An 18,240-nucleotide genomic window follows, 5' to 3' on the forward strand; every position below is an offset into this window, starting at 1 on the left:
TATTTCTTGCCTTAGGCCCTGAAAAATGTCAAACCAAACAGGACTCCACTTGTATAAAACTTGCCAAATGTAGGTTATCAATACCAGTCTGTATGCGCAAGCCAGAAGGTTTTGGTGTGAAGAAAATCTGTTTTGCCATGATGTACTTGGATCGCTATACTTTGGGAGGCACTGAGAGCACTGGCTATGATGAGCGCCACACTCACAAATACCCACACAGGTGAGGCTCTCTCACATTTCCTGTGCACCTGGAGTGATTTATCAGGTATGCCCTTCCCTGAAGTATATGTCACGTCTGTTGATGATCACTGCACTACAGGTACTGAAGGATGTGTACAACACATCAGGTCTGATCCTGCCCATATCACAAGCAGCTCTCATCCTTGCTACATCATGCCACATGGACCCTGTAAGCTTCACAGCTTTGTGGTACGCTGGCTTGGCACTAAGCAATCACCATCAGTACAGAAATGTCTTGGTTCCTCAGCTTCCCTGAGTGGAACAGTCCTTGCCTGAACTCTGCTAAAGTGGCATCATCTTAAAGGGACACGCCTTGCACATTTCAGAAGGGACCTTGCAACTCGGTCTTCTTTTAGCCCATCATCATTACAGTGGCCTCTCTGGATCAGACCAATAAGAATGCAGCTGCTTCTTCTACCCACTGCTGCACTGCATGTCCAGCTCCAAGTCAGGCAACCTGTCACAACCCAAAAGAGAGAGGCATGCTGAAGCCCTGCACAAATGCAGACATTACAGAGCCAACAAAACCCACCCCATTTAAACTCAAAGGTATATAGCAGAGGCAGAGAAAGTGGCACCATGCTTGAATCAATAGTGACATGCAAAGAGAGGAGAGATGACATTTGTTATGAACTCTATAGGAAGACCCTCCTTCTTTCTTCTATGTACTTTAAGATCTTTTCTCGTTAAGGGTCTTGTTGGAAGACCCCATGACATTTGTAGAACTGGTTGATCAGGTCTTGTGTTGCAAAGTTCTTAAACAATCTAAATGTTCTGCATTGGAAAGGAAAAAGACACTGTGGATCTTGAACAAACCTTGTATCGATTGAACATGACTATAGAGATGGGGATCTTCTAGCACTTTGTACATGACGATGGTAGACTCAGGGCATACTGGGACAAGTTAGACATGCTGTTCAGTAAGGAGGTGTGTCAAAGCAGCTGCAAGGTTGAGAAAAATACGCATGGTGATGTCGTTATGGTGTGACTGAGCTAAAACAATGACAAAAGCAGCTTTTGTGCAGAGATAGAGGTAGAAATTAAACTAACAGCTGTTCATGATTATGTCAGACTCCAACAATTGATTTAGTTGTGATGCTGTGATCCAGAGATATTCAACAATATGTTGATATTTTCCTTTCTCTGCACGGTCAAAGGTGGTGTGAGAAGTGACTGCTTCAAAGTTTTGGGTAATGGTTTAGTGGATGTTAATCACTGCTGTGATTATCAAAGCATTTGTGTGGCCTGCCAAGAAAGAATGAGAATGCTAATTGTAGGAGCTATAGGTGGGAAAGCTAAGAGAGAATTAGGTAAGATTGATGGAAATCAATATTGCCACTACATTCTCCATGAAAGATTGTTTAATTGAGATCAGAAATCTTGAGGGAATCATGGAGAAGAGAATGACTGATAGAATGGTGGTGTGCCTGAGGAAGCTCACAATTGTTTGGAATGGTGTTTGGGAATTTTTGAAGCCATCCTGGATTTTGGCTATGAAAAGTACTGTACTGGCTGAGAGTGAGGCCTATTGAGTTGCTTGTCTGGTTCCATGTGAGGACAGCTTTTAGTGATTGGATTCTTCTTTTTGTAAGGTGGACTTGAGATGATAACTGATATGGTTGGAGTTGAACTTCTGGGGCATGGACCATTTGGAGGCAAAGCGAAAAGTTTTGGAGAAGTGCATGTGCATATGAACAATAAACTACAAGACTTTAGAGAAGGTTTTCGTCTTACATGTAAAGTGAGATTTTTTTTAGGTCTTTCTTTTGATGGAGAGTAGAGGGTGTCGATGTATAAAATGGTAATCAAGTGGTCTATCCAAGTTGTTAGCTAAAAGGCTAGCATATTGACTTCTACATCTTCTGAAGAGGACATATTCTAGGTGAAGATATGGGAGTCAGCAGGATGTAGGCAAAGGTTATGGTGTCTCATAATTCTGAGGTGGGTAGGCATTTGATATATTCATCTAGAAGTAAATATACACTGACTAGGAAATGGTGTGCTCTGTGAAACCCAGCAGCTAAAAGGTCAAAAATGAGGGGAATTCTCATTTTTAAGATGGAGGCTAGGAGCTAGGTGGGGGCTAAGGCAATTAATGGCCAAGGTTTCAGCAATGAAAATGTGCTGAAGAGGAAATGCCTCCTCCTTTGGAATTTGGCGTGTTTTACGTCTTGATACCACTGTTAGAAATAATCTGCTGTAGGAGTGCATGGAATCTCTGGGATAAATCAGTCTTGGCTAAAACAAAGCCTTTGAGATTCTGGTCAGAGATGCATTCTTGGATGAATTGGCTGTGCATATTTAGCAGTGTGCATCTAAGGACTGGTTAGGGGAACGTTCTGGCTCTTGAGGCTTGGGCGCACCTAGGAGGTGAAGAGGGGGGATGCCAGAAGTTATGGGGTAAGTTTAGCCTAGATATATATGCATTGATTGTTTAGGTGCAGAGAGCTTGTGGGTTATGTTATGACAGAGATTACTGCATGTTTGCTGATTTAGGAACAGTGAATTTTTTAAATATATCTGTCAGAAGGCTAATTTAAGCAGTTGCAGGTTATGTAGTTATATAAGAATATTTTTAATTCATAGTTACGAACACGAATCATGCAGCTATTGGCATGTATAAGCATTACACAATCTCAAGTTGTTCCAGAAAACATTATGCATTCACAGTTAGAGGAATATAAAGCAGCTGCATATATGCAGGTATCTTATTTCATCGCATGATGTACATGAAAACAGTCCAATACAATATTGTGCCATTTGAGGTTGTGTGAAGATTTCATGTAGTCACAGTGTTGCAATTGCTGATGCGGGAAGTAGTGTGTCATGCTGAAAGTGTGGGATCAAAGGCATTTGCTGTGGTATCATGCCTTGTGTTTTCAGGATGTATCTCAAGCGGTGTGTTTTAGGAGGTGGAAAGGCTGGAGCGGAAGAGGTTTAGAGGAGGGGGTAAGGCTCTTCTGTGGACACACCGTTCAGAGAGGGGACTGACCATCAGTGGATTTGTGGCATCTCTGTCAGTGGAAGAATGGTAATGAGCGAGCTGGGGGACAGAGGGTGAGTCACGAGAAACGGGTCTGTGATTAAAGTTGTCAAATGACCAACAAAGATGGGTTTAGTGTATGGACAGGGCACAACTGTTCCATCACTCAAGCAGTGCCATGTTTTTCTCTGTTGCTTGCGCGAACCTGCCCAATCAGACGAGGACAGCGATGGGAAATGGAGCCAGATAGCACTGACCTCCTCAGAGAATGAGGACTCTTCCTGTGGCTAGTAAGCTGGGCTGCAGACTGCCTTTTAAAGCTCTTGGGTACATTTTTCGAGGACCACTTTATGCTGGGCCTGAACTCCATCTAAAAATGAGAGTTCAGATTCACAAGGGGCAGGACTCTAGAAGTCTTCACTTCTTATGTGGTCAGGAAACTAAATGCAACTGGAATAATGTTCTTACCTTTTCTTCTGCGGCGCTGCGGGAAGGCAGTTCCTGCTCACTGAAATGAAAAAAAGAAAATTGAAGTGAATACACAATCATAACAGCTTGCCGGCAGGCATCTTTATAAGACAATGTGAAAAGCAAGAGGATCTTACCTCCTCGTTTGATGTGTAAATATTTGATACACTAGGTGCCTACATTGCCTCATCTTTATCACGTCACGATCTTTCCCATCATTTATCTTTATTCATTTATTTCGAGTTCTATATAGCACTAGCTAGACCCGAAGGTGACAGAGCGCTTTACAAATTGTGAGCATAGGTTAATTCGAGATATCGTTTCCATCTTGCACGCCTGTAGTGCCTCACCTAGCTGACATCATTAATGTTTATATTTGTGCTCTGGGTACAAAACTGATTCAGAACCACTCGTGTCTCACAGACCTTAGAGTACAACACAACTATAACCTAACTTACATATTACGGAGTTTTATATAGCCCGAACTTGACCCAGTATCGAGTATCAGAGCGCATTACATAGCACCAGTTGCGTTACATGAGGACACATTCATTTTTGTTAGGCACGGGGAGATTAAGTGATCTGCCCGGAATCAGAGGATGTTCAGCGTCATTGCAGAGACTCGAACCCAGTTCCCCAGATTCGAGGTCGACCGCCCTAGCCGTTAGGCCAACTCTACTTCCCTCATGTTGTATACGTATTGCAGCCTTGAAAAAGCCCAGGCCTGAGCACCATTAGGGGGAGAAACAAGTTTTGAGCTTTACCTCATAATTTGCTGTACAACATGAAACAATGACTGGAACAAACAAAAGAAAGAAAATAAAAGAAACATCCTTCTTCTGACAACAGTGGGCCTGATTTAAATTTTGGTGGATGGCTTACTTCATCACAACAGTGAAGGATATCCTGTCCCCGAAATATAAACCCCTTAATATCCTATGGGATCTATATTTCGACAGACGGGATATCCATCACTGTCGTAATGGAGTAGTCCGTCCACCGAAAACTAAATCCGGCCCAGTGTCTTATGTGCTTATACGAATTTAAACAACTAGCAGATTTCGTATGGACATACTGTATGTGATTATATATGGGTTTAATTGTTACCATCCACGTGGGCAAGGGGACTTATCTACACTATGAAATGTAAGATCATACCCCTAATAGCCAGGGTGAAGAAGGCCTGTAGCTCCAGGGGTCCCTTCTCTACTTCACATATTAAGCTGCGCCCTGAGCTATTGTCATGATCAGGTTCAACTCCCCATTTTACAACATTCTGCTGCAGCCTCTGGCTTGGGTTGGGATTACCGACTCCATACATGAAATAATGCAGCTGCAGAGGTTCAGCCATGTTGTCATGTCAGCCATGTCATGGAACAAGCAATATGCGTATATATATATATTGCATGTTTCAGCACTGTTGGACTTCGGATCATTCCTTCAAGAATGGGAATGGAACAAATCTGACCCTTGTCTGTCTAGAGTAGTGCCCCAGTTTGTTGATAGGTTGAGGGACACTTTGAAACACTTTACATCAATGAGCAGCAGCTGTTCTGGACTCACGGCCAACAGATTCCAAGGTGCTACATGGGCAGAAAGTAAAAAGGGAACAGGCAATGTTAACCCTCGCTCGATACATCCCGGGTCATCTGCATCATGGAATCAGCAAGTATCTATCAGAAGACCTGCAAACATCCCTAGCAGTGAACAGGTTCAACAGCATCCTGGCCAACAGGATGGACGTAGCGAGTGGACAGGCTGGGCTCTTGGAGACAGCATAGGGCACAAGGAGGAGAGGATGGTCATTATGAAGGTATGAGGGAAGACACACCTCTAGATGGGGAGCCAAAGGCCACTAGAAAAGGCCCCAAACAGGATTTTGATGTGGAAATAGGCGGTTCTTTGCTCAAGTTTATGGACATCACCGAAAATGCTGATTAGCCCTTTAAATGCCACTTCAAGAAGAACATAGAGGCTGAAGGGAAACACATGCTTATGAAACAGTTTAAAAGATGTTCATTCTAGACACCATGATTTAAAAACATGAACTTACTGTAGAAAGCCATACCGGTCAGTGACCTTGTACAAATTAAAGTCGGCGTCTTCCCATGGATCAATCTGAGCTCCTTCGTGCCTGCCCTGCAAAGAGAGAGACGTGCAAGGGTTAGAAGTCCATCTGGACTGCTCAGACACCTGCACCAGAAAGGAAGCACCCCTCACAAACCTCTTACTGCAGAATCTTGGGGATATGGCCCTTCTCACCTTAGGATACATACAGAATAACATATTCCTTGCTAGAGTACCTGCCTTTGGGTTATCTGTTAATACCTTAGCGAGGTCTCACCACAAACATGATGCACGACAAGGACCAGCCGAGGGTATGAAGTGACATGCACCTTCTCCTCTGATCCGTTTTGTCTTATGTATTTGTGTGAGATCTACCAGCAAGAAAGCAGCACTTGATTTGACTTCAAAGACTAGGCTTCCATCGGAAGATCTGTTTTCAGCAGAACACTGACCTGAATTAGTCAGCCGCTGATGTGTCAGGGACATTTTTCACTGGGGGTTACTGGTGCTCGGCACTTAAATATCAACACCGGCCTTTATGACCGTCGGTAAAATTGTAGAGCTGTTCATCTAATTTAGAGATGAGCACGACAACAAGTGTTTATTAATTCAATATACATAACAAATGCCTAATACACCATGTCAATTGTACAAACTGAGATTACAAATGTCATTTGCTGTCAGCAAGTTTGTTATTTAAACTGATAAAAAAAATTAAAAAATAAAAATGCCTAATACTTGCCACCCAAGCCATTATTATAGCTTTGGAGGCCTTAAATATTCTGTATTGTCACACTTTTAGGAGTGTCATGGTTAGTAGCTGTGTTTGTGGTGTTATCAGCAGTGCTGGAAGGGCCAATGTGTGGCGCAAGCTCCAGTGGCCTCTTGACGAGAGCCCTGGCACTTGTTTTTTTTTTTACAACTTAAGCACTGTCATAGCCCCATAGAAGGACATGCCACTTACCAATCATGGAAAAGTACGGAGTCGAGGAACCAAAGACCACCTTAACCCCTTCGTAGCGGGGGTAATTCCCCCGCTGTGCGGGGGGGAGGGGAGGTGCGCCCAGCGCCCAGGTGCTCGTGACGAGCTCAGCTCACATGGTGCCACACCCGATAACGGCTTCTTTCACACTGATACCTAGAGCTGATATCACAGTGTGGCAGGGAAAAAGAGCTGCAACCCACTGCAAAGATTGGATTTCCAGCTCGTCTTTCGATGCTTTGCCAAGCCGATGTCCATTTAGGGATGTGAAAACGGCCTTGGACATCGTCACCAGAATCAGCAAGCTTTTTTTTTTAGGGGGATTTGGTGAGTGGAGGGGGGGATAGTGCCTCTAGGGACTTCTCTTCTCGAGGCCTCGCCCCCTCCATGGCCCCACCACCTACTCATACAGTGAATTATATTTTTTAGTTGGAAGGTCTTGTACACTGAGCAGAATGCACGTCACTTGAAATTCCCATTAGATCTCACTAATTGTGACCATTTATAACTGAAATGTAAAGGCATCATTCTGGCAGATGACAGACTCCATCCCATATCTACTATCATTTTAGGGGTCTTGGCCTGACCACTTATCCAGATAAGGTGAAAGTCTGGCCTTTTATCCAGAATCTCACCCAAAAGGGCACCTTTGCGGTCTCAGCAGATGCAATACACCTCGCTTTCTGTTGAGTCAGGATGAATTAAAGCACCTAGGGTGCAAAGACCCTATTTCCAACTATTCTAAGGACCCAACATAAATCCCACTCAAAGCACCCAATGAAATTGCAAACTCCATCCTTCAAATCAAACATATATTTTTTTAAACTATGGCATCAAGATTTCAAAGACGGTCCATTTCTTTTGAAGGCATTATGCTCCGTTCAAAACCCCTCCTTTAGGTTTTTAATACTGTTTGTGAAAATTATATTATGTGTTTTTTAATAGAATCACTATATATAAGAATAGTTAAAGATATAACACAAAAACATTTTTGATAAATGTGATGAAAATATAAAAAGTAGAAAAACAAGTGAATAAAGAGAAATCATTTCATAATAAAAGAGAGTGATTCTAATAATTTTTAGATAACGTTATTACACACTCTTCTCACATATCTAGGCCTTACATATCTCTGTGTAAATGATTAAATATATATTGTGGCTAGCTTGTTGTTTACCCCAGTGACCTTAGTTATTAGACCAGAGGCCGACTTCAGACTCTCGGATTCCCTTTACTCACAAGAAGAAGGTATGAGATTACGTAGTCGCATCACCAGAGTTATTCCAGTTCATTGATGACTTTCTAACACTGCACCATACAAAAAAGCGAACATTTGACTCAACAATTCATACTTTAAAAAACAGCATCCTCTGCCTTGAACACCAATCAGTGATTTGCTACAGGGATGGATGTGAGCAGTTAAAATGTACCAGAAATTCTACAAGAACATACTTAAGGCTTTCTGACTAGTTGAACTCAAGAGAAACCTCAACATGTCTTTTGGGCTTTGATAGGCCATCCAATGTTAGAGGGCAGGACCATGGGAACTAGTAATTTCCTTATTATAGTTTCTACTAGCGAAGGCTGTTTTCTATCAGCTTTCTGAAATCGTTGAAGCCCATCAACTTTTACTTCCAGATCAGATGGGTTATCAGCTAGGACATAGCACAGACCTAATGATTGTGTTAGTTCTTTTTTTAATGAAACTTTTTATTAGCATTTCCATTACATTAATATGATATATATTCAATCAGTAGCAACATAAAATGATAAAAGCACGTGTGAATCCAACATACATATTGTCCCGGGCACACAGGGCTGCAGTGAACCTTCAACAAAGCCCCTCTTAAACAACACTCATTGTGACCCAGTAATATTTGAACCGAGGTCTCTAACTGTCATTACACTGTGCCCATTTTGACCAAATACCGTGGTATTTTGCAGGACAACCGCTGACATTTTAAACGTCCTCCTCCACCAGGGCAGATCTGCCCAAGCCTCCTTGCTACTCACTGACGTCCAAAGGGCGACGTTCCACCAATTCTGCGCAATGTCATGTTTGGAGATCAGGTACCCCAATCCAACCAGTATGCGTGCACGACAGCCGCCCTCCAACCGACCATGATCCCCAGCATGTCAACACTAGCTTCTCTTTTCGAATCCCAGTACTCCCTCCAAATATGTATGTATTCTAGTCCAGTAGGCAGCATTTATTGTACAGCCCCATACTGTAGTGTAGCTCCTATTTTCCCAATAGGCTCTGCGCATTGGAATAGTACCTACAGCAGTAAAGGCCTAGACCAGACGTTAACTAGGTCTACTACTGTCGATACTAGACTTAATTTTTGGGTTTGCCAGCTAAGCTCAGAGTTCGCTAGAAACTTTCTCGAATGTTCAAGGAAGGATTAACTCCCCTGATTAGACAAGAAGGGATTTAGTTTCTGACAACCATAGAACATGACAACTTTGCTCTCCCCTAATCAAGAGTCAATCTCAAGAGTCGTGTGAGCACAAGGCAATTATTTTACTCAGTCAGTACGTGCATTCTTAGTCTCATCAGAATGTAGAGAAAAGGAAGAGACGGGCGTGTTCAATAAAAGATGTTATTTATTGATCAGTCTCTTTTCTCGTACAAGAGAAATGGATCGATATTATTGCAATACTTATAGTTAAGTAAAGTGCATACATTAAAAGCAATAGTATAAAATAATACTGTAAAAACATTGATATGGTTTCTGAGCCATATGATGTTTTAAAATGATTAAAATATATTTACATACACATATACATTTGACTAAACGCACTCAACTGGTGTTTCTAAATACGCCTACCCCGTGTACCTGACCTAAGTCTAATGCGTGGGCGGGAATAGAAAGTTACAGTTTAAGTTAAGTTTGTTTTTGCCAAGTGAATAACTAAAGAATTCTCTAGGAGGGGTTATTCAGTTCTGTACCTGGAATTTAGGATGAATGAGGAATGGTATCTCTTTCTCTGCTCTCGATATTCCAGGCTGCCTGCGAGGGCTGCCCAGAAGCGCCGGTGCTGGGTCTCTCGGCTTGAGATAGCAGCGCGTCTCTCAGCGCGTCAGGAAGGCGGGGCTGCTGCCTGCGGGGTCTGCTTCTGCTCTCTGCTTCGGCAAGTATGGCTGCTCCGTCTTGTCACCACGCGTGTCTTTGCATAGGGCAAGGTCGGCAATATTTATACCTTAAAGGTGCCGGGATTGACGTAAGGATGGACATAGGTACGTCAATAAAGATGTCATACGACTTGCTCGTTAGCACATTCTTTACTAAAATTCTCTGTGAAATCAAAACAATGGCCGCACGGATTATCCAGGTTGTCATAGGTTTGATTTGTTATGAGAACGTCGTATGCCTTATCAGGGGCTGGAGGAATGTCGCTTGTCTAATTAGATCTCAAGCGTTATGACCTAATCAGATAACACGTTCCTGTGCCGTAGTGTGACTGCGTCAGATAACGGTATCTGCATCATGGGGGATTTCTTGCCTCATGGGCTGACTGTTAGTTGACTAGCTAGGTAGTTTAACCAGAATAGGGTCAGGAATAGGGGGATCGATTCAGAACCTATAGAAATACACGACACCCACTCCACGCTAACTATGGTCATATCTACTAATCTTTGCATAGTATAACATAGTACAACATACTATAGAGTATAGTGTATACCTTACCACCCCAAAATACATAAATGCATTTTGAAATTTTCAAATATACTGAAAAATTGCAGTCATATATATTGTATGCACTTAAGCTATGAATTAAATGCAAAAGTAAACACGCATTGTTATGCATTATTGCTTGTTGGTATATGAGAAATACACATGAAATGGCTCTTAATATGGCTATACAGAAAAAAAGTCGAAACCATTTCATCACATAAAATATAGTGTGAACATACCAGCGGGCAGCTAAAGTCTATATAAAGTCTATAAAGTATCTAAAAAAAATAGAAATCTTAGTTCTCTAGGAATAGTTTCTTACTTTAAGCAGAAGATCAGTGTCCCGGGAAAAAATATATAGAAAAATATTTTAGGGGCTTGCTGAAAAAAGTTGCTGTCCGTGAACTGGATTCTAATTGTTCATGTGACTTTATTGTTAAAGTTGAAGGCCGAATTCAGGGAACGCCGTGTGCGAGTTTACTCAAAAGTCTCTATTTCTGTTCCGGAGAGAACATCATATCATTCAGGCTTTCGAAAAAACTGTCAACAGCTTCATGGGAAAGTTCCTCTAAGTCGGAAATAGGGGTAACCATGCATTCGTGCGCATGATTGTCTCCATTGACATTCTGATTTGCATTGCTGACAGAAGGTCGTACCTGTTCGATGCTGCTTTCATCTTGAACTTCACTACTCTTCAATCGCAGTGGTGAAGATTCCAGGAATGCCGTCATCAGAATTGGCAGCCTTTGAGGGCAGCACAGTGCGTGAACCTTGGTAGGAACCAGCAGTGTATCTGCATCCACCGGCGCATCCGATTGTAGCGTCAGACAGGTGTCTAACACGCATTCTTCTCCGCATAGCAGACACCTTAGTACAGGTAAAACACACCTTTGCCACATTGGTCGAAATGATAGAAACCAAGTCATGTTCAGGTCTCTAAGCCGGGAGAGTCCCAGGATTTTTGATATCCGGTCCCGGTATCCAATGGCTAGGATCGTTTCTTCCATTGTCGTCAGAGTTTGGTCTGTGACATGGGTTGCCATAACGAAAAATAAGGACTAGGAATAGGATTCCTGCAATTAGTCCCAGGATCAGGGGAAGTCCGCCAAAAATCGAATGGACGAAATCTGGAAAAATACCCAGTATGGCTTTGAATGGTGTTAATGCCATCGAAAATACTGTCTTAAATACCTTTGAGACCCCAGTGGTATCAGAAATATTTAAGATTTCGCTCAGGATTTCCGCGAAATGTACGGGGGAATTAGTTGATAATAATGTATGTATCTCTGCAGTCGTCCTTGCGACTTGTAGATCATACGTTTCTTTTGATGACGTGAGCCTTGTAGGCGTCTGAAGAAGCACTGTTTTCATTCTGCTTAAAGTGTCTATTCGAATAGAAGTAATTTTCAAACTGGGCCATGCCCTCGCCTCCCTGTCTGGAAAGGAGCTGGGGAACAAAGAACGTCCACAGCACTTGACCTTCGCTGTTGTAGTTACTAGATAAGGAGTCCCGGGCATAAGACTGCAACATCTGCGGTCTACAATAAGAATGTAACTCCCATTATAGAGTCTTTGAAAGAATGGTTCTATTTCAGTTGCAGGTGCGCCTTGCTGGTGACATGAAAGGTTGTATGAATTCCCTTCACAGGCTCCGTGCAAACTAATACCGTTACATAGAAGCGTGCCGCTTAGTGACATAGCACAATTGTCGCCACTAAGAAACACTTTCTGTCCTTTATTACTGACACATGCATGTGAATAGGGCAGGTTCCATGTTGTTTTAAGGTACCCCTTTCCCAATTTCTCGTACATGCCAGCCTGTATATATTTTTGGCAGTACTGAAACCTGAAGGTTGAGATTGGAATATTTATGATTCCGTGGATTATCCATTCACTGACAGGTCGTTCTGACATTGTCATTGGTAATCTTTCTAGTTTTTCAATGCTCAAGATTGTATAATCAGCACCCTTCTGCGCCATACCGATTTGTCTATCAGTAAGGTTAAAGATTTGGAATAGTGACGTTGTGTTGATTAAACGCCAAGGCACGTAGCCTGAACGCAGATTTTGTAACGTCCAGCCAAGCTGTACAATAGAACGCAATTGTGACTGACCATGTTGTAATAACAGTAAGTCTTGCGATAATATATCGATTGCTGAAGACACAATGCTGTCCAATGAAAAAATTCTGGAGGACAGAGTCATTAACCCATTGTCCACTACAGAAAGTGATTTTTCCAAATTAATACGGTCAATTTCCCGTATTCTTTCTGCTGTCTCAATTTGAGTAACCTTCCAGGCCTCATTGTATGCTGCATATACAGAGGCTGCTATGAAACGCTTTTGACGCTGTTTGCGTGGTCCCAGTATGAAATCACGCAAGTCAGCACCATCAGTAAGTAAAGTTAGGTGTTGCTTAATTTCAGGCAGTGTGGAAGTTTGTAGCCATTGAAGGCATAATTTGCCCACACTGTAGGTTGTTATTATCCCTGGGTGATGTCTTTGGGGATATCTTGGGTCTGGCCTGGTCATTTTGAAACCCTGTGTTTTATTCAGGAATCTATCTTGACAGTTATTTGTATCTGTGGGCCAGATCAACCATTGTTTCCAATCAGGATGTGTTCTGTTTTGGTTAAGTATATGGTTTATGTCTATTTCTTCATCTGTATCAGAGTTATTGCTAAACATTGTTGGCTTTGGAATAGACAGGTTATTTAAATCTTTGATTTTGGCTAAGCCAAGACAGGTGGTTTGTTGAACAGTGTCATTTAAAAATATCATTTGTTCTGGGATCATGCAGGCTCTAAACAAAGCTTCTATACCCTGTACTTGCCATTCTTTTGTACCCCAAACACTTTTCAAATCAACATTTTTGTCCCAATAATCGAATCCAAAAGTATTCATTTTTTCAAAGAATGAATCAGAATAAATCAATTTTGTGTTGGTTATCATGGTTTTGGTCCCTGTCTTGTTTGACAATTTGTAATAAAATGTTTCAGCATTACTAGTGTTAAAACCTGAAAAATATGAATATTTGCCATACACGGTTCTTGAGCTCCCTTTTGGAGGTGTAGCACAATGTTCCCATTGATTAAAATTTAAAACATTTCTAGGTTGTGCAGATTTATGCAAGAAATGGTTACCATAATGGTTATAGCAGTACATGCTGTCATAATTTGTAGAACCCTGCAAATAATCATGTTTTGTAAATTTAGCAGACATTACTAAGTCAGACATCATATTGTTAATACTTTCAAAGTCCCAATCATCAGCAAATGAGTTTGGTTTTGCAAAGTCACTCAAGGAGATCTTGATTTGGTGTGGATATTTCAGGATCTCGACCGGACCATAAATTTCATAGTCAGTGTTGTCCCAGGCTACCCCACCAGGTATTGGAATTGCTGTGAAGTTGGCTGAAGAAAGTTCTGAAGAAAGTTCTCGTTTCTCGACGTGTGAAGATGTGTGTGGTTTGAGGACCAAGTTGATGTTCTGACTTGCTGTGTCCATTTTAGCATATTTTCCCTCAATGAAGCGTCCCAAGGTAAATACCATGATGAGCCAAAGTATGAGGATAAATGCACCAAAACCCACCCAAAATTCAATCCATGGAGAAATCAGATATGTTTCTTTTAGTTGTTTCAAAAGTTCCTTTGCTTTGTCTTTAAAGGATTTTGGTGATGGCTGTGTCTTTTGTTCACTGAAGCCGTCAGAGGAATCATCGAAGTTGATGAAGTAACCAGATGCAGTTCTATCAATTGTTCCAATTGGTTCAGGATTTTTGTTTCTTGCATTTTCACTTGGTACTTCTGTATAGATTGGTGTGTCTCTGCTAAATGTCTTTATTTGGGTTTTCAGAGGTCTTAGTTCTATTGCATTGTTGCATAGTCCTTGTTGTTCTTCTGTAGGCGTTCGAATGTGATGAGCCTCTTTGATAGGACCTCTGTACTGGTAGCAAACCTTGGTGTTCTGCTACTTATTGGGAGTCCACTTGGCCTACCGTTGGTTATCGGCCACATGTTGTGGTTTTACCAGGTCGATGGATACAACTCGGTTCTCCTTTTTTCCAGCAAGTGGCGGTAGTACAACTGATCTTGTCCCGTTGACAGACAAGACAGGAACTGCTTTTCTGTAAGAAGGCCCAAATTCCTTCTTTACCGCGATCTTCTCCCTGACTAGATCCCCGACTTTTGGAATCCAGACAGGTCTTGCTGGGACAGGTGGTGATTCTTCAGTGGTTGTTGGCTGTTGTTTCAACTGTATGTTGCTCAGGTCTTTTCTTGTTTTGTTTAAGTCCTGCAAAATAGCCAAACGGTCTTTGACATCAAAGCTTTTTTCTGTTACCACTGAAGTCTGACTATCAAGGTCAGAGATCAACATCCTAGTTCCGAATAATAATTCGTACGGACTGAATCCCTTCAGAGAATTTCTTGGCAAGTTATTTAGACTACGTTGGACACTTATTAGATGTTTGACCCACCCAGCTCCCGAACCTAATATCCTTTCTATTATAGATTGCTTTCTGTCTTGGTTTTTTCTTTACACCATCCCATACCCTCAGGAAGGAAGTGAGAAGATTCCCGCTGGGCTGTGCTCATTTGGCCATTCTTTCCCCCCCCCAGGCTGGATTGCCTGAGAAAAAGAAAAAAATGGTCGAACGTAGCATGCTCTTAGTGTATATGCCATTTAGACTCGCAAATCTTGTATAACAGTCCGGACGTCAGCCGAGTGCTGTGGATCTACATTATAAGTGGGAACTAGCCTGTATATGTTAATCGCAAGCCATTCTTTTTAGTGGTGATGTTATCTGCCGTGATTCGACGAGGTATTAAACTGCTTCTCTCCCCTCTGCGATCTCTGTTGCAGTTTGGGCAGTTTTTTACAAACATGGTGTAGTGCAGGCTCATGCCTGGCCACCAGTACCGTGATTGTAATTCTTCCAGAGAATCTTTTAATTTATGGTGTCTGAGACCCTCGCCCTTGTGTGCGTCTGCGATTAACAAGCTTCTCCTGTCCATGTTTGGAATCACTCTATCCCCCACTCCAGGGATTCGAGCAAAAGGAATGGAGTTTGCATCTATGATGTATGTGTAATTGAGTGGATAGTTGATCGGTAACGCTGAGCAGTCGCCTTTTGATGACGTTTTCACCGCCAGCAATGTTTCGCCGTCAATGTATTTTAATGTACGCTTTTTCCGATCTACGGGAGCCGGTTTACTGGCTGCCGCTGCGGCTGTTTCAGCCAATGAATTCCCTACAACGTGAACGCCATCACGCTGGTGACTCAGTGAGTGTGTCACGTGAGTCTTTGGTAGTTCTTTTTTCAAAAGAGCTACCTGTTCCCAGAGCAGTCTCTGCTTTATTGGTGCATCCGTGTCATCTTTGTAACCGTTCTGAATCCAGGTCTGCAAATCCTTGTTATATGCTTTGACGCAGAAATATGAATCTGACACTATAAGTGTCGGGAATTCGCGATCCGCATTATCTAGCGCCATTTTCAAAGCTAATATTTCAGTTTGTAGTTCTGAATTAGTTTCTACTGAGTGTGATTTTGTTAATAGAGGTCTTAGTTTACCTCCGTGCCACACTTCTTTTGTAATCTCACATGTGGGATTGTATGCATGTTCTCCCCAAACTGAGGGTTGAGCATGTCCGTCTGTATATATTACACAGGCGTAATGTCGTAGAGGCAGAATGTCGATTGGCAGAGGATACGTCTTTTCATATTTTAGATTTTTTAATTCTTCTAGTTCTGGATCAAAGTAGTAGTATACTTTGTCCGTTGTGATTGAATTTACCCATTGTAACCATTCTGGATCCAATGTTGTTGTTGGTAAATTACACGGTGTTGTTAATGCTTCAAATGCTGATTCAGCTGTTCTGACTGTGATATGTCTACCGTCAGCTATGTCTTTTTCTCTAGCTATTGCGGTTTGAACTGCTTGAACAATTTTCCCTTTGTTGCTGAATCTCTGTTCAGCTTTTGTGTACAAGTGTGATTTGAATGCAATTGGTACCTTATCTCCCTCATTAGAGGTTAGGTATGTGAATCCGCATCTCCCTGGGATGACTCGGATCACAAGGTTGCGTGTATTATCACGGGTTTCTAATTTTGTTTTAATTAGCATGTCTGTTTGTAAGGATCTCAAAATTTCTGTGTGTGTTTGAGTCCAACTGGATCTTTTAAAGTCTGGTTTAATTAGATCGTAAAGGGGTTTGACCCTTTCTGCGTAATTTGCAATATATGTTCTTCCGAAATTTAGGAAGCCTAGAATTGACTGTAGGTTTTTTAGTGTTTTAGGAGCTTGGATTACGGCACATTTCTCTAGGAAATTGTCTGCCAGGCTTTTGCCTTCACTTGATAACTCATATCCTAAGAATAGGACCGTCAGATGGGCAATTCTGGACTTTTTGAAATTGAATTTGTAACCCTCTGCAGCGAAACCAAGTATTATGGTGTTCACTCTTTTCAAGTGAGTCTCCAAGTCATCATCTGTTAAGTAAATGTCATCGACATAAGATAATGCTTCATCATCATATAGTTGTAGTAATTCTGTTACTCTTGCTGAGAATACCCCCGGGCTGTTCTTGTACCCCTGGGCTAACCGACAGAATTGTTTTTGAGTGCCATTTACTGAGAATGCAGTTAAATATCTGCTCTCTGGTGCTATGTTTTGACAAAAGAATCCGTTGGAGATGTCCAAGGTAGTTTTGTATTTTTTGCGCACTATGTTATTCATTAGTGCAGCACTGTGTGAGTTTTGCACTGCAAAAGTTTTGCAACATGTGTTAAGGTGTCGGTAATCCAAAACTAGACGGTACGAATTGTCTGGTTTGGAGACCGGAAACAAAGGATTGTTCATTTGTGAGGTGCAAGTTTCAATCACCCCCTGGTATTCTAGCTGATCTAGTATTTCATTTACTTGTTTTTTAGCTTCTTGCTTAATTGGGTACTGCCTTTGTGCAGTAGGTTGTGATTTTAACTGGATTTTGTGAGGAGGAGAATCCTCATCCCATCCTACATGATTTTTATATAAAGCAGGTGCTAAGGCCACTGCCCACTTTCTAGCAAGTGTATATTTTTTATGAATCGGTATTTGATTCGAGAAGGCAGGCATAATTACTTCTTCGCCATGAGGGCACTCCCTGACAAACTCTGGTGGCCAGTCTTTTTCAGCTAGAAGTATGTCATAACCCTTTGAGAGGTTATCCCAAAATAGTCCCCTTATTTTCCTAGTCTTATCTCCCTCTATACGTAATGTTATCTCGTATATTTTGTGGGGCTTGCTAACTCTGGTATCTGCAGTTTCCACTTGAAGATATTCATTCGTGTCCACTGTCTCCAGATGATTCATCAGGACTTTGCGAGCTATGCTCACCTCTGCTGCGCTGTCTAGCATTGTCTGAGCCCATTCTCCGTTTTTCAGTTGTGTCCTCAGTATTCTCGGCATTGTTAACTACCTTGATACTGGCTACCTTCTTTTTGGGAAATTGTAATTTCTTTTTCAGTTGAGCAGGTTCCTTGTCTTTGGACTTGGCGTGCTCTTCTGATCGTCCTCTTCTTTCCGATTTCTGCGAGGAAGTCTGAAAAGATTGAGAGGGACGTGTATCAATGTCTTGATATCTATCAGGTTTTTTAATATTATCCCTATTTCTAAGGTTATATCTATTCCCAGAGGGTTCACTCTGAGGTGACCTTTGTCTCGGGTTTGGAGATTTCTCTCTTCGCCTAGGAGACCTTCCTCTGGACTGGAATTTCTTTTCTTTAGGATTGGATTGTTTGTTTCCATCCCAGTTCTTTTTTGGTGAATTATTATTATTAA

The 18,240-nt window shown here is 41.9% G+C and overlaps 1 protein-coding gene across 3 annotated transcripts in view; it reads right to left on the reverse strand.

The window, feature by feature from the left end:
• Window positions 1-18,240, reverse strand: part of LOC144823924 (uncharacterized) — a 523,537-nt gene that overhangs the window by 109,043 nt on the left and 396,254 nt on the right. For all 3 annotated transcript variants that reach the window (XM_078682843.1, XM_078682842.1, XM_078682844.1), the window contains 2 exons: window positions 5,745-5,830; window positions 3,692-3,731 (listed from right to left, as the gene is read on the reverse strand). In XM_078682843.1, the coding sequence (XP_078538969.1) occupies window positions 3,692-3,731; window positions 5,745-5,830 (126 nt within the window). The remainder of the gene's footprint in view (window positions 1-3,691; window positions 3,732-5,744; window positions 5,831-18,240) is intronic.

The sequence above is a fragment of the Lissotriton helveticus genome, chromosome 3_1, assembly GCF_964261635.1.
Source record: "Lissotriton helveticus chromosome 3_1, aLisHel1.1, whole genome shotgun sequence".
NCBI classification, from domain to species: domain Eukaryota; kingdom Metazoa; phylum Chordata; class Amphibia; order Caudata; family Salamandridae; genus Lissotriton; species Lissotriton helveticus.